Source organism: Mustela lutreola, chromosome 3 (genome assembly GCF_030435805.1).
Source record: "Mustela lutreola isolate mMusLut2 chromosome 3, mMusLut2.pri, whole genome shotgun sequence".
Taxonomy (NCBI): Eukaryota; Metazoa; Chordata; class Mammalia; order Carnivora; family Mustelidae; genus Mustela; species Mustela lutreola.
Window position 1 is genome coordinate 111,257,345 of NC_081292.1, and position 16,763 is coordinate 111,274,107.

General features: G+C 35.6%; 1 protein-coding gene across 2 annotated transcripts in view; it reads right to left on the bottom strand.

Annotated features, from left to right (window-relative positions):
• Positions 1-16,763, bottom strand: part of DPP10 (dipeptidyl peptidase like 10) — a 646,930-nt gene that overhangs the window by 323,382 nt on the left and 306,785 nt on the right. For both annotated transcript variants that reach the window (XM_059166678.1, XM_059166679.1), the window contains exon 4: positions 11,311-11,405. In XM_059166678.1, coding sequence (XP_059022661.1) covers positions 11,311-11,405 — 95 coding nt within the window. The remainder of the gene's footprint in view (positions 1-11,310; positions 11,406-16,763) is intronic.

Here is a 16,763-nt window from a genome sequence, read left to right on the forward strand (position 1 = left end):
AACTTTAAAAAGAAAAGCAAAGCTGGAGACATCACAATTTCAGATCTCAAATTATACACAAAGCTGTAATAACCAAATAGTATGGAACTGGCACAAAAATAGTAGGCACATAGATCAACAGAACAGAATAGAAAACTCAAGAATGAACCCACAACTATATGATCAATTAATTTTCAACAAAGCAGGAAGCACATGTAACAGGGAAAAGATAGTCTCTGCAACAAATGGTGTTGGGAAAACCAGACAGCAATATGCAAAAGAATGAAACTGGTCCACTTTCTTAACACCATACACAAAAACAAATTCAAAATATATTTAAGACCTAAATGTAAAACATGAAACCATAAGAATCCTAGAAGAGAACACAGGCAGTAACCTCTTTTACATCGGTTGTAGCAACTTCTTTCTAGACACTTCTCCTGAGATAAGGGAAATAAAAGCAAAAATAAACCACTGGGATGTCACCAAAATAAAAATCTTTTGCAGAGCAAAGGACATGATCAACAAAAGTAAAGGCAAGCTATGAAATGGGAGAATATATTTGCAAATGAAATATCTGATAAAGGGTTAACATCTAAAATATATAAAGAAATTATACAACTCAATACCCCAAAATGAATAATCCAGTTTAAAAATAGACAGAACATGCCAAATAGACATATATCCAAAGAAGACATTCAGATGGCCAATAGACACAAGGAAAGATGTTCAATGTAATCAAATCTGTAATGAGCTGTCACATCACATCATATCAGAATGACTAAAATCAGTAACACAAGAAACATGAGGTGTTGGGGAAGATGTGGACAAGGGAAACACTTTTGCACTGTTGGTGGGAATGCAACTGTTACAGCCACTCTGGAAAACAACATGGAAGTTCTTCAAAAAATAAAAATAGAACTACCCTCTGATCCAAGAGCCACACTACTAGGTATTTACCCAAAGAACACAAAAATAGTCATTCAAATGCATCCCAATGTTTAAAGCAGCATTATATACAATAGTCAAATTATGGAAACAGTCCAAGTGTCCACTGGTTGATGAAAGGATGAAGAGGATGTGGTGTGTATATACAATGGAATATTATTCATTCATAAAAAAGAATGAAATCTTGCCATTTGCCACAACATGGGTGGAGCTAGAGTATTATGTTAAGCGAAATACGTCAGAGAAAAATACCACAGGACTTCACACATATGTGGAATTTAAGAAACAAAGCAAATGAGCAAAGGGGCGCGGGGAAAGGAGAGAAGGAAGCAAACCAAGAAACAGACTCAACTATAGAGAACAAACTGATGGTTACCAGAGGAAAGCTGTGTGGCATGATGGGTAAATAGGCAATAGGGATTAAGGAGTGCACTTGTTGTGACGAGCACTGGGTGTTGTATGGGAGTGTTGAATCACTCTACTGTACATCTGAAACTAATATATTATATGCTAATAGGAATTTAAATGAAATCTTTAAAAAAGTACTGAGTGGTCCAATCAACTATAATTAAAATAGTACGCTTTTAAAAAATAGTCCATTTTTAACTAGAGTGAAATAAGTCAGTCAGGGAAAGAAAATTATATGATCTCCCTGATATGAAGAATTTGAGAGACAACATGGGAGTTTGGGGGGTAGGGAAGGAAAAAATGAAACAAGATGGGATTGGGAGAGAGACAAGCCATAAGAGACTCTTAGGTCTTAATCTCACAAAACAAACTGAGGGTTGCCAGGGGTGGGGAAGGGAGAGGATGGTGGGGTTATGGACATTAGAGAGGGTATGTGCTATGGTGAGTGCTATGAAGTGTATAAACCTGGTGATTCATAGACCTGTACCCCTGGGGCTAATAATACATTATATGTTAATAAAAAATAAAAAATTAAAATTAAAAAATTGTCCAGTTTTAAAGGTTGATATCCAGGATCTATAATGAACTCCTCAAACTCAATACACACGAAACAGGCAAACATATCAAAAAATGGGAAGAAGATATGAACAGACACTTCTCCAATCAAGACATACAAATGGCTATCAGACACATGAAAAAATGTTCATCATCACTAGCCCTCAGTGAGATTCAAATTAAAAGCACATTGAGATATCACCTTACACCAGTTAGAATGGCCAAAATTAACAAAACAGGAAAGAACATGTGTTGGAGAGAATGTGGAGAAAGGGGAACCCTCTTCCACTGTTGGTGGGAATGCAAGTTGGTGCAGCCTCTTTGGAGAACAGTGTGGAGATTCCTCAAGAAATTAAAAATAGAACTTCCCTATGACCCTGCAATTGCATTCCTGGGTATTTACCCCAAAGATACAGATGTAATGAAGAGAAGGGCCATCTGTACCCCAATGTTTACAGTAGCAATGGCCACGGTCGCCAAACTATGGAAAGAACCAAGATGCCCTTCAACGGATGAATGGATAAGGAAGATGTGATCCATATACACTATGGAGTATTATGCCTCCATCAGAAAGGACGAATATCCAACTTTTGTAGCAACATGGATGGGACTGGAAGAGATTATGCTGGGTGAAATAAGTCAAGCAGAGAGAGTCAATTATCATATGGTTTCACTTATTTGTGAGGCATAACAAATATCATGGAGGACAAGGGGTGTTGGAGAAGGAGTTGGGGTAAATTGAAAGGGGAGGTGAATCATGAGAGACTATGGACTCTGAAAAACAATCTGAGAGGTTTGAAATGGCCGGGGGGTGGGAGGTTGGGGTACCAGGTGATGGGTATTATAGAGGGCACGGATTGCATGGAGCACTGGGTGTGGTGCAAAAATAATGAATACTGTTTTTCTGAAAATAAATTAATTAAAAAATAAAATAAAATAAAATAAAAACGGTTAAAAAAAAACGTTCATTTTTAACATCCAGGAGATGATGGATTGAATTTGTATATTCTATGTAAACTTCCTAATTTTGCCACAAATTCTTTTTGACCAAGACACAAAAACTACTTTACTATACTGTTATATACAAAAAACAAATATAAACACACATATAACAACTGAACACTAACTAGATTCTAATGTCAAGATTTGTTGAAAACATTAAAATAGAATTGATGACTTAATGCCATTTAAAGACTTAAGACAGAATGGTGATTCCTCCATTTCTGAAAGATACAAAGCAATTAGACAAAGACCTGTCTGCTCTATTCTCAAAGAAATCCTTGATCTACATACTTTGCCTCTTTTCTGTTAGTGCATTCTAGTTCAAGCCCTGAATCTTCTCTCATTGGCAGAAATACCATTGCTGTAGCCTTTAACGTGATCTTATGATTCCTGCTTTAATATTTCTAGAATATATTCCTTACATAGCAGAGTGTTATTTAAAATGTGACTCAGAAGGGGTGCCTGAGTGGCTCAGTGGGTTAAGCCTCTGCCTTCAGCTTGGATCATGATCTCAGGGCCCTGGGATCGAGCCCCACATCAGGCTCTCTGCTCAGCGGGGAGCCTGCTTCCCTCTCTCTTTCTCTGCCTGCCTCTCTGCCTACTTGTGATCTCTTTCTGTCAAGTAAATAAATAAAATATTTTTTAAAAATAAAAATTAAAAAAATTAAAAGTGACTCAGATATCACCACTTTCTTTAAAGTGTGCCTATCGCTTATAAAACAAAATCAGCCTAGAAACCATATTTTTTTTTTTTGTAATTATTCCAGTGGGTTCATCCAGCACCATTTTCTATATTCCCCATTACTTAAATAGAAAATAGATCTATACAGTTCCCACCTAAGGTTCTTTGTAACTCTTCTTCTTTGAGCCTGCAAAACTCTTCAACATGGTCTTGGAATGTTGCCTCCACAGTGCACCTTTCCTGGACACTTGATCCTTTTTGCTAATCTTCACTCCATGCCCCCCCCCCACCAAGGGCTTAATGCCAGTTGCAATTGCTTGTATTTGAACTTGAGTACTTCTTTTCAATTTGACAAGGCTGCCTTATTCAACATGTATCCCCAGAACCTGGATTCTTATCTGATACATAGGAGGGGCTCAATAATTTGTTGGCAAGTGAATTAATAAATTAAGACACAATGAGTCATTTTAACAATGATGAAGCAACATTATAAAAACAGAGAGCGAGAAAAATTCCTGTAAACTCTTAAGACAAGGAAGAATCTCAAATGTAGACTAGATTCTTTCAGACACATTCATCAAAGGATAAAAGAGAAGAAAGGAGAGTGGTAAGTAGCTTAGTATGTGCATGTGTGTGCATGTGTGTGTGTGTGTGTGTGCATGTGTGTGTATGTGTGTGTGTGTATAATGCAGACAAGGTTATTTCTCTTTGTTTACATAGGCAGCACTTCCAAAAGAACTGAAAATAATTGCATGGAAAGAATGATAACATAGGAGAGTCACCAAAAATCCAAAATATGCTAAAAACAAATATGGTGACTTCAGCCAAGCTAAGACAACTGAAATAATTTAAAGCACATTTTCCTTTTATTTTTTTTTCTTGTCCATTCAGTATCCAGTGCTTTTCCACTCAATGTCTACTGCTTTCTTACTGATTAGTTGATGGTAAAACACACACACACATATAAACATATATATTTAATTCAAGTATCTTTTGTAAAAGTTTTGTATAATAAATACATAAATACTTATAGAAACTTCTTATACAAAAATATTAAGGAATTTTAATTTATTTTGCATTTTCCTTAAAAGGGATTTTGAATGAAAGACTCACCCAGGTATATTAGAAGCAACATCAGACTAAGAGTCAAGGAATTTATATTCTAGGCTTAAGAATCTGCTAGAAGCATTGAGCAAGTCACTTTATTTCTCTGGGTCTCAGTTTCTTTTTATTGAAACTGAAGTGGAAGACAGGGAGAATGCTTTCTAGCTCTGTAATGGGCTGCCATTATCACTTAATGTTTGCTGAATGCAGAATGCCCTACATTATGTTCCATAAACAAACCAAAATACTGATTTATTATATTCACAGTGTACTAGGAAAATACCTGTACACTTTACTATAAATGGTTACAAAGTTCTGCTAAATGCATAGTTCTCCATTAACAAAGCTGCACAGACCAACGTATTTGGAAACTCTGAAACTCAAAGAAAAAAAAAAAAAAGAAGAAAGAAAAGGAAGAAAATCCCAGTATCATCAACTTGAAAACCTCCAAAGGTCTCTTAAAGTGCATTATTCTTGCTCAAATTCCACCATGAATTAATAGAAGAATCTGGATATTTCATTATTAATATTTTTTAAAATGTCTAATTGGCTTTTCATAACTGGGAGGTAGCCAAATATAAAATACTTCTGAAAGAAAATGAAAGGCAGAAATATTCATCAGATGGTCAAGGGCATATAACCAGAGCCTCAAACTACTCAAAACAGGCTGATTGGTCCTAGATACAATTCAGAGCATTGACCTCTCAGGAAGCTGAATTACAAAATAATTGTTATATAATTGCAATAAATCTGGTTTCCAGCTAGGTTCTCATCCTATCTGGCACACACCAAAATAATTTATACCCCCCAGCCCCAGGGATACTAATAAGAATCTTTAAAGAAGTAAATCTGGAATTGTAAAATTTCATTGCACATATTTAAGAGGATATATTGGATATAATTGAAACAAGCTCTTTTTCAAAGGGTTAAATAAGTGAGTTTAGTAAGAAGTGGTATTTTACTCTATACAAAGGAGATTTTTAGATATATTATTTAGGAAATTTCGGTTTCTGTCAAGAATAACATTTAAGAATCCTCATAATAAAAAAGCTATAGATATAGTTTTTTTTTTAATTTTTTTAAAGATTTTATTTATTTATTTTATATAGAGAAATCACAAGTAGACAAAGAGGTAGGCAGAGAGAGAGAGAGAGAGACAGGGAAGCAGGCTCCCTGCTGAGCAAAGAGCCCAATGCGGGACTCGATCCCAGGACCCTGAGATCATGACCTGAGCCGAAGGCAGTGGCTTAACCCACTGAGCCACCCAGGCGCCCCTAGATATAGTTTTATTAGTAACAACACTACTGAGGACAAAAATGCTTTACCATCCAAGGTACTGGATCCCAGTGAGTAAGTGTGTTTGTAACACCTGTATCCTGGATCATTCACAGAGCTAATTAAGGGTGAAATAGACTATGTAGGGGTCTCTCTTAGTCTTTCTCACCTGTGTGGAACTGCATGAATAACTGTACGAATTTTAGAGTAATCATGTCATACTCACAAACATCTGGAGGTAAGAGTATCTGTTCTCACATTTTGAATTTGTTCTTGAGGAGACTTCCAGGGTGAGGACCAAAATTTTTCTTTCTAATTTTTCTGTTTTGACAACCGTCACTTTTAAAACCATGCAAGAATTCATTTTCACATTCATTCAACTTAAAGAAAATTTTAAACAAACTAAATATTCATAGCCGATTCAAAGTCCTCTTTCCTAAGTGAATATAAAAGAAATATTCCAATCTTTTCTGAAAAATGTTACATTATTTCTGTTCTCTTGAATGTGCAGAGATGGTATGTATAAAGTTTGATACTTCTTTGAGGACTAAGAGATGGAAATTATCTAAACAGTCTAATTAAATATAATGATCTTTTTTAAAATGAATATTATGGGTGTAAAGGAATCTAAATATTTTCAATAAATATTTTTAATTTTAAAAAATGACAGAAGTATGAATGTATCCAATGGTAGGGAGAAGTTACAGGGTAGAAGAGAGGTATGCCCAGTCTGAAGACAAATAAATTCAATTATTTATAAACACGATACAAGTAATATATTGTTAAAGTAAAGAATTACACTGTCCGAAACACCAAGTAGTCATCAGTTTTATCTTCTAAGCTTAAAGAAAATCACTCATTTCTTGGTCAAAGGAGCTGGCAATAGCCAGTAAGTGATACCAACTTGCTTGAACAACAATAAAATGTCTCTATTAGAGGTATCCCCAGAAAACCTATGAAAACTGGGGTTATACTTTTAGCTTGTACTCTGCACTAGCCAAAGAAAAATACTGAAGGGCATGTGATTATATTCATGCCTGCTGGTCTTCTTCCCAGATCTATCCATAAAAAGAAGAAACGTGTCTCAAGAAAAAGAAGCTGAAAGCTTCAGATTAAAATCTGTGACAAAAAGAACCATTGTTTTGATCTCACCTTGAAAAAACTACCTTTGAATCATCTCATGGTTTCCTTGGTATCCCTGCCTCGAACTGGATTTTGTAAATTTGGCACTACTAACACTTTCAGCTAGGTCACTTTGTTGTTGTGGTAAGGAGCTCTCTTGACCATTGGGAGTGCTATGACACACTCCCCACCTCCAGCGCTAACTACCAACAGTGTCTCCAGAGTTGCCAATTAACTCCTGATGGCAAAATACCCGGGTCTGGGAACCATGGGTCTAAAGAAACAGTACTGTGTACACAGCAACTGTGTAAGTGTGTAGTTCCTGTGACTTCATTGGCCAATCAGTATTGTTACCCTATTGATATCATTCACTATGAGGATACCAACATATACATACTGTCAAAGCCATATCTTAAAAAACAAACAAACAAGCAAATACTCCACGATTATAGCCAACATGTAAAGCCAGATGGCCAGTCAGAACTTCCTAATAACATTTCTGTAGTTCAATTTTTTTCTGAGTTTTTTATGTAAATTCCAATTAGTTAACATACAGTGTAATATTTTCACTGTTTTATCTATAGTTTCAGGTATAGAATTTAGTGATTCATCTTATATACAATACCGAGGGCTCATCAAAAATGCCTTCCTTATCTTTATTTCAAATTTTAAGACATGAAGTTGTGGGTGACTCTACCTAATAGGTATTTCTTGGTACTATAGAAATTTTTTTCCATAGGGCATTGATTTCCTTAAACATGAATCAGAAAATAAGTTCCTTGATATCCTGATGGTAAAATAGAGTTGGATCTATTCCCTCCACCCCCACATACCCAGTAGCAGAACAAATTAAAAAATAAACAAATAAAAATATAATGATGGCATGCAAGCCAACAGATGCTATCTCTAGGTCTAAGTCAATAAATACTCTGTAGTTCTAATCAAACTTACTATCTTGGAATGTCCTATAAAAAGATAGCTAGGCCCCCAAAATATGTAGCTAACATTTTCCCTGGAATTATTCTACTGCCAAATATGAATCTCTTCCCTCTGTTTTGGGCTATATTTATAGCATGTTTTTAAAAGCTTGCAAGATATTCAGAATCAAAAAGACATGAGACTCTTATCCATCAGTCACCCATTTCCATATAAGTGCATTAGACACCCCTTTTCCAATTCCTTTCTTATTTCCAAAAGTGATTTGATAGAACTGTTTATGGCTGCTGGTGTTTTCTGCTAGGACCACTGGTGATATCCAATTTACTGACAGTAAAAGGAGTACATACAACTATTACTTATGAAACATTTCCTCATTATGTCACTGTGAATGAGGTTTCGTTTGAAATAGTTCTGGCTTTAAGAGATAACATTTTCAAACACTTAAAAATGATTAAGAGCAGTTTTGGGGCTAAAGCACTTCTTTTGCATAACTCTTCTTCAAAAAGTTATATACCCTTTAATTTCCTCCTTCATTAGAAATCCACCTATCTGGAATCCAAAAGAAGCCTTAGGACAATTATTTCAGGAAAATGATTTACTTTTGTTTTAGTTTTGACAGCCATGTCCAACATTACTGTTTCTCATAGAGTCTGCTAAACATGATTACATAGCTAAAATTACCCACTATTCATATTTAAAATGTTTTTAAAAGGGGAAATGACAATGTGGTGTTATCTTATTTTTTAAAATAAACTGTCGCATCTTAGAAAAATATGTCCTATCAAATAATAGGCTATTATGGTATCACATTTCTATCAATAATTTGTTTATTTTCTTAATTGACTTGGCACTTTTATTACAAAGCTTTCATAGTGATCTTAGTCAATTAATTATGATTCTAATTAAAATACTGATAATTGCTCAATGAAAAACCTGAAGTACGAATAAAATTCTTATGCTCCAGTAAAAGATTTTTACTTACAGAATGGCCTTCAAGAGAAAATAAATCCAAACTTTAGCCTAGCATGAGCTTTGAAAACACAACTACGTTTAATAATTCTGTCTTGGAGTGGGGAGGAAATTATTAAATGAGTTCTCTTGAAGAGATGTGGAATCATGGTATTTGCATTTTTCATTTTTTACAGTTTTGAGTTAACTGGTTGCAAATATATGCCACACTCCAATCCCTTATCCGTGCACTGCACCCGCCCCACCCCCCGCCACTGAATTCTGACACCGCTAGGACTTATAGATTGCTTAATTATCTGTGTTGTGAGATAAATGTCTTTAGGGAACCTATGAATCTTAAAAGATCAGTAAATTAGAATATTTGCTAAATATGACTCTGTGGTAATTAAGAGTCATTGCCTACATAGAAGAGAGTAGAAACAGACCTCAAAAGGATTTAAAAAGATTAAGCACACATGCACAAAGATAAAATGGTATTAATCAGCACATGGAGAAACTACAATGAGGTGAGCTGGGGCTGGTGTGAGGGACCAACGAAAGAACTGGGATCATGGAGTAAAGCCACAAGATTTTATCTGTTTTTGTTTATTTTTTGATGTATCATAGAGGCTAAAAAGTAAGGACCAAATGTTGAAAAAAAAATACATAATCTGTGACCACAGCGAAGACCTCGTTCACCTGAATAAAAGGAATGATCAGTAAGGATTAATCTCATAACTGAATAATCATATACTGAGTGTCTACCCCTAACTTAAATTCTTGGCCATTGAAGGACCATACTCCACCTCAAAAATGATACTTTATGATTAAAAATAAAAGAAATGGATTTAGTTTATTCCCCCAAACTATTTTTATTGAAAATCAATCATACTGACTTTAATCAGCAAATCTTGAGCGTATCTTCTCCTCATTACTAATCCCTGCTCTCTGCCTTCTGTCCTTCCGCTGAGGGCTTTTTTTCCCGTTGATTTCACCATACTGTGATGATTCCTTAGCTTTTTCTCTAGTACCCTGAGGACCATCCAATTAAGATATAACAGACTCTGCTCTACACTATTTATTAAACTTTTTCATTAGGGTTAGTATTATTTGCCCCAAGGAAATCCATATTTTTAGAAAGCGAGCAATATGGCTTCTATACTCTCGGCATTTTATGAGGGCTATAAAGGGTTGCATTCAGAGTAGCTGTATCTCTAATATCTGTGAATTAACCAATTAGTTTAAAAACAAAAATGCCCTTATCTTGTTCGATGTTGCTTTAATTACTAAAATACATTAACTGTTTGGTTTAATTTAGCCTAACAGATGTGTAACTATATAAGCACTTCCTGATTTCAATTACTATATTTTCTTAATATGTAAAAACACTAAACAACAGAAGTTTCCAGTCCATCTCTTCCACCTGGCCATCCTATAAAAAACATGAAGTCTACATGACTCTTCCAAATGTACAAGTAGAGATAAGTATAAAAAAAAAAAAAGGAGCTGATGATTCGCTCACGATTTAATTTGCATGGAAAATCCTCTGAGGCCTTGAAGAATGTTTTCTCTGTATCCTATGAAGTCATTTAATAGGCAAAGTACTGAACCTTTGGTTATATAAAACTGTCAGCGAATAACTGCACACTATTTTTCAGTGATGTTTGATAGCTAAATTTTGAATATCTGCAAAAGTTAATTCATTAACACTCACTCTGTAGGCAATCATAGGTAGATCCAACTTTAACAAGACTGAGTTTACAAGAAAGACACAATTCATATTCTTTTGTAAGAGCACAATAAATGCCTTTCTTTTAACACTGTCAGGTTAACCAGTGGTTCTGAAGAAGTCAAACGGAAATGATAGAAGCCTAAATCATAAAACACATCAACCCAGCAGAAAGCCAGTTTTAGAAAGTCTGCCTTCTGCTTGATCCAGAAAACTACAACAAAATTAGAAGTCAGAGAAAATGAAAAGTGAAGTGGGAGTGGGAGAAAAGGTTGTGATAACCTGTGTTAGATTTGTTTTTTTAAATCTTGACATTCATGTGAGTGATCTTACATAGGAAATATTGGAAGAAATATTCTCGGGAAATTTTATTCTTGGAAACATTTACTCTTTGACTAAAAAGGGGAGATACGAAGATAAATGGGGAGAAATGAAGCAGATGGTCACATGGGCATTTCCTTTTAATAGATGTACTGATTCTCATGATATGCCAAGCTCTAACTTTTTATCTGAAATGTTTTGCAGGTGCTGGAGCTAAAGAAGGATAAAGTTATGTGCACCTTGAGAGCATTCTAAACAATACTGAGATGCATAAAGTAATTAATTTTTCATTACTTACAAAAGTTGTGTTTTCCAATAATAATGTGGTGGCATTTGTTTCTATATTCAGCTTAATGACATGTCCATTCTCGCTTTTATACACCACATCTGTATCTGCAACAAAAAAGATATTAACAATTGACAAACACATTGACTAGGTAATATAATAAACTGTAGAGGAGAAAATGTACATAATAAGCAGACACTTTAGAACAATCACTGTTACCCTTTAATAACCTGAGCAAATTTTTGTGCTTGGCTCACATTAATCTTCTTTAACGATCAGGAAGCCTGGCTAAGCACATGGTCTATTGTGCGGTGAAAACAGGGTTAGTGAAAGAGGCCATACAGGTTTCTGGCTTAACAACTGAAAATTAATTAAAATATGGAAAATGTGCTGCCCATTCCGAGACGGAAACAAGGGAGGAAGAAGCGCCTCTAGGTTCCAAGGCACTGTTACTGATTCATGATCCCGTTAAACTGACAAGGGCTGCCAGTTCACCTGGACTCCACACAATTTTAAGCTACTCTTACAGGACCACCCTCATGCAGACATTTCCCGCCTCCCGTTTTATCATCCCTCGATTCCTCCCCACCCTTTCTCATTAGGTTTGGGAATTTTGTCCCGGACAGTTTTATCTGGCTTATGTGACCACAGATCAAAATCTTTGACTGTTAGCATGCCACTGTATCATCTTTGCCAACTTTAGGAAAACAACTTTGTCTTCGTTTTGTTTATTTTTTGATGTCTTCATTTTACATAATTGCATGGTTTCTGGACAGTTGTTAATTTTATATATATTTTAGTTCCATTCAGCCACATTTGTCAGTAAATTAAATCATTTTAAGAATACCTCACGGATGCCTGGGTAGCTCAGTTGGTCAAGTATCTGACTTCAACTCAGGTCATGATCTCAGGGTCCCAGGATCCAGCCCTGCATAAGGTTCCCTGTTCAGCAGGGGAGCCTGCTTCTCTCCCTCCCTGTGCTCCTCCCCCATTCATGCTCACTCTGTCTCTTTCTCTCAAATAAATAAATAAAATCTTTTAAAAGAAGAAGAAGAATTCCTCACACTTAAAGTATCAACATAAGGGAAAACTCCCAGAGAGGATACTCAGGAGTTAAATATAAATATATATTCATTTTCACAGCATCTAACTTAGAGAAAATTATCAACAAGTTAAATATTCATAGTAGATTCAATGTTCTTTTTCCTAAATGAATATAAAAGAAATATCCCAATCTTTGCTGAAAGCATGCTACCTTATTTCTACTCCCCTGAATGTGCATAGGTGGTATGTGTAAAATTTGATACTTCTTTGAGGACTGAGAGCTGGAAATCATCTAAATAATCTAATTAAATATAATTATCCTTTTCAAAATGAATAATATGGGTATAAAAGGATCTAAATATTTTCAGGCTGGATAATAACAAAATGAAAGAAATATGAATGCATCCAGTGATAGGGAGTAGCAACCGTTTTTGGCCCAAAGAGAGGTATGCCCAGTCTGAAGACAAATAAATTCAATTATTTATTAACAATGATATAAATAATGTAATGCCAATGTAATAATGCCAATGTAAAGAATTACAGTGGCTGGAACACTAGGTAGTCATCAGTTTTTATCTGCTAACTTAAAAAAAAATCACTCGCTTCATCAAAGGAGTTGATCAATATATAATATATATTACATAATACATATATGTATATTACACATATATGTATGTATATGTATAATTCCATACATATAACATGTAACAAACAATATATTATATATTAGACATACATGTATGTGTATATGTTCGTGTGTTAAAGGGAAGATCCCCAAATAAAAGTAGACTTGACATTTTTTTTAAATGATATTATTCTTTTTTTTTTTTTTTTTTTTTTTTTCAAGATTTTATTTATTTATTTGACAGAAGAGAGATCAGAAGCAGGCAGAGAGAGAGGAGGAAGCAGGCTCCCCGCTGAGCAGAGAGCCCGATGTGGGGCTCGATCCCAGGACCCTGCGATCATGACCCGAGCTGAAGGCAGCGGCTTAACCCACTGAGCCACCCAGGTGCCCCTTAAATGATATTATTCTTTCCAGTTTTACTCAATTCCAAACTTTTACACGATATTGCACCTTGCTAATGCTCTGCCTATTCTTAGAAGAAAGGTGATTTTTATTGATTTGACAGAGAGAGAAAGAGCAAAAGAGGGAACACAAGCAGGGGGAGCTGGGAGAGGAAGAAGTAGGCCTCCTGCTGAGCAGGGAGTCCAATGTGGGGCTTGATCCCCATCCTGAGCTGAAGGCAGACACTTAACGACTGAGCCACACAGGTGCCCCAGAAGAAAGACAATATTAAAATGGTTTGGGTCCACTAAGATACAATTTCTCAGAACCAAATGTCTTCACTTGCGTAATAGTGAATAAGTACTGCATGGTGGGTTATGAAGATTTTATGGAAATGTCTGACACTTCACAAAAAACAAGATTTTCTGAATTGTTCTCTAGTTATTTCAATATTACAAAAAGCTATCCCTAGAAATTATATGAAGAGAAGTGATCGATACTAGTGAAAATTATTTGTTTTTCTTTTTTCATTCCTGTTTCATTTAAGAAGACTGGGCATCTAATATGACTCTCCTGTTGAAGTTAAGGATGGCACAGGAAGCCAGTAGTTTTTGAGCTCAATGGGGACAATGACATGTTGGATCAGGAAAAACAAAAGGTGTTTTAAGAAAGGAGAAAAAGAGACAAGGGAAGAATTTCAGGTTACCATCTGAAGCAGACTGTTTGGACAGAAAGATAGTCGTATGTGATATTTAAAATAAGGCCTTGTATTACCTTCTGAACTTTCATCAGCTATAAATAAACTGGGTTCTACTATCATTAATTTTACCTGTTGTCTATTCTAGTGATGTAGAACAGCTCCACATAAACAATAAATATTTACTTCAATTTATATACCTTTCCTCTCCTTTTTTTTCTATCCTGCATTTATGATCATAGCTCAACAGCAACACTGGTCACTTGTGTTATTCATTTGGTTTTGCCAGCTAATTCTGGTCTTCTGTCTTCCTGCTCTCAATTAATGCTCCTTGAACAGAGAGTCCAACCTCAATCAACACTTCTGTTATTTTTCTTGATATTCTCAATTCTGGACCACGTCGTGATATTGATGGAAACTTCCATCATTGATTAGCAAGAAGAGCCAAAGAGCATGTCTTAACAAGTCATCCTTATAATATTTTCACTATAAATTAAGATATAAAGGGCTTTCCCCCTTCTACTGCACAGTGAAAATAAATAAAGCTAAAGGCCATCAATGAGTGGTTCTTTGCCTAGAGGACAAGCATGGTGCAAAATTCTAACCAGGGATTGGGGACGGGCACCTAGCTGGCTCAATCAAAGGGTTAAAGCCTCTGACTTTGGCTCAGGTCATGATCTCAGGGTCCTGAGACAGAGCCCCGCATTGGGCCCTCTGCTCAGCAGGGAGTCTAACCACCCCCCCCCCACTCTCTGCCTGCCTCTCTGCCACCTTGTGATCCCTGTCTGTCAAAAAAATAAATAAACCATAAAAAAAAAAAACAAATTCTAAACAGGGATGAAGTCTGTGAGCTTAGGGAAGATGACCTCAGAGAGCATCTGTAGTATGAATCATGGTTCATTTTCAATGGAAGGGATGGTAACCTTTGGCCCCCCAGTCTCACAGCAAGAGAAAATCCTAAGTCAGTGAGGATTGTATCAGATGTAGAAAAAGGAAAACTATTTTTTTTCCCCTTAGAACCAAAGTAAAAGGAAGTGAAGCTTGTTTGAGAAGATAAAAACTAAATTTAATATTTTAAAAGAACATTTTGCTGAATAATTATTTAGACTTGGAAAAATCTATTCAGATTATAAGTACCTTTAGATCTGCACACTTTCAAATTTTCCTATTAGACTATGTTGAATTAGAAGGAGAAACTTTTTTCAAATCAAGTGTAATTCCCTAGTTTAAAATTTAATACAGATTTCTGCTTGAATTATTTTAAAAGCCTCTAATATCTGCCTTTATTAATTCTGTTTAATTTTTTTTCCTGGTCTTTAAAATGTGGTCTTCTGGGTCTCATATTTATCTTACTTTACTGTTTGATTTATACTCACTAGTGGAAACTCCCATTTCGATACTCCTGTTATTACATTAATAAATTGCTTTCTGGAACTACACTTCAAAATTGTCATGTCATATTTTGCTTAATATTAGGTAATGAAATATGAGTGAACAACAGCAATGAGTAAAGTGCATTAACACAGGAAGATTAAGGTAGGTGTTACTTGAAATATTCTTAAAATACAGTATTATGCATGTCTACACAGTGCTTTGATTAAATAATCTTTCTTCCTTTTCAGCTCATTGGAAGTTAAGAGTCAATTATCCCGAACACATATTTGATTCAGTCAGTTTTTTAAAATGAGAAGGTGTGACAAGAATCACCATCTAGCCTCTCAACCCTGAGCTCCGAGATATATTTTTAGTGTCTGTCTCCTTAGATGATCATTATTACTGTCATTTCTGTCTATCCCCTTTTCCTTAATGTGTCTAAAGAAAGGAAAAACACAGAAGTATATTTTAGGTTAAGATCATTCAGGTAAATGTAACCCTTTATTTTCTATCTCTTCCATACAAAGCAGGTAGTAAAGAACTTCACAGAACAGTTCAGTTTTTGCTAATGAAATCGAGAACGAAGGCCTCTATGTCCACCCCATATGTCCAGGACTAAGAACATAGATGATTATTTTGAGTTACTACATGTTCTTGCCCACGAAAATAAGTGTAAAAGTATCCAAACAATTTTTTTCAGGAACTAAATGAAAACTAATTTATCTGAATAAGAAGCTCTTGAAATGGAGCAAATTTCTTATTTATCAAACACCTGTTTATTTAATACTAACCTCAAGATGCTTGTGTCTCTGTCCACCAATCCTAAGCTACTACATCATGAAATATGCCCAACTCTAAGCTGGTTCTCACATTAAAAGACCTGTCTTAACCACTCAGGCCCAGATTCCCTAGCCCTACACTTACGTCCCCACATCCAACCAACCAGAACCAAAAGGTAATAAACTCAACTCTGGTTAATAGGTTATACTTAAGGTTAACTAACAGCAGGCAAAATTCACCTTCCATGCACATCAGTGTAATTGATGAAGTTTTAGAATGTAAGTGAGGTTCCGTGGGGTGAGTTCCAGAGCCGATGACCAAGAAAGAATTCTTGAGACATCTTTGGTGCAAAATGGTGGTTTATTAAATCACAGGGACAGGACCTGTGGGCAGGAAGAGCTGCTGCCCCAGGGTTGTGACAGGTGGCAGGTATATACCATGGAATTGGGGGGAGGTAAGGAAAAGGGAGGTTTCAGTAGAACTTTCATATGCTAAACAGGACCTACAAAGATACCAGACCAGAGGCCTTGCCATTGCCAAGGTCTTTTTGCCCTATAGCAAGGT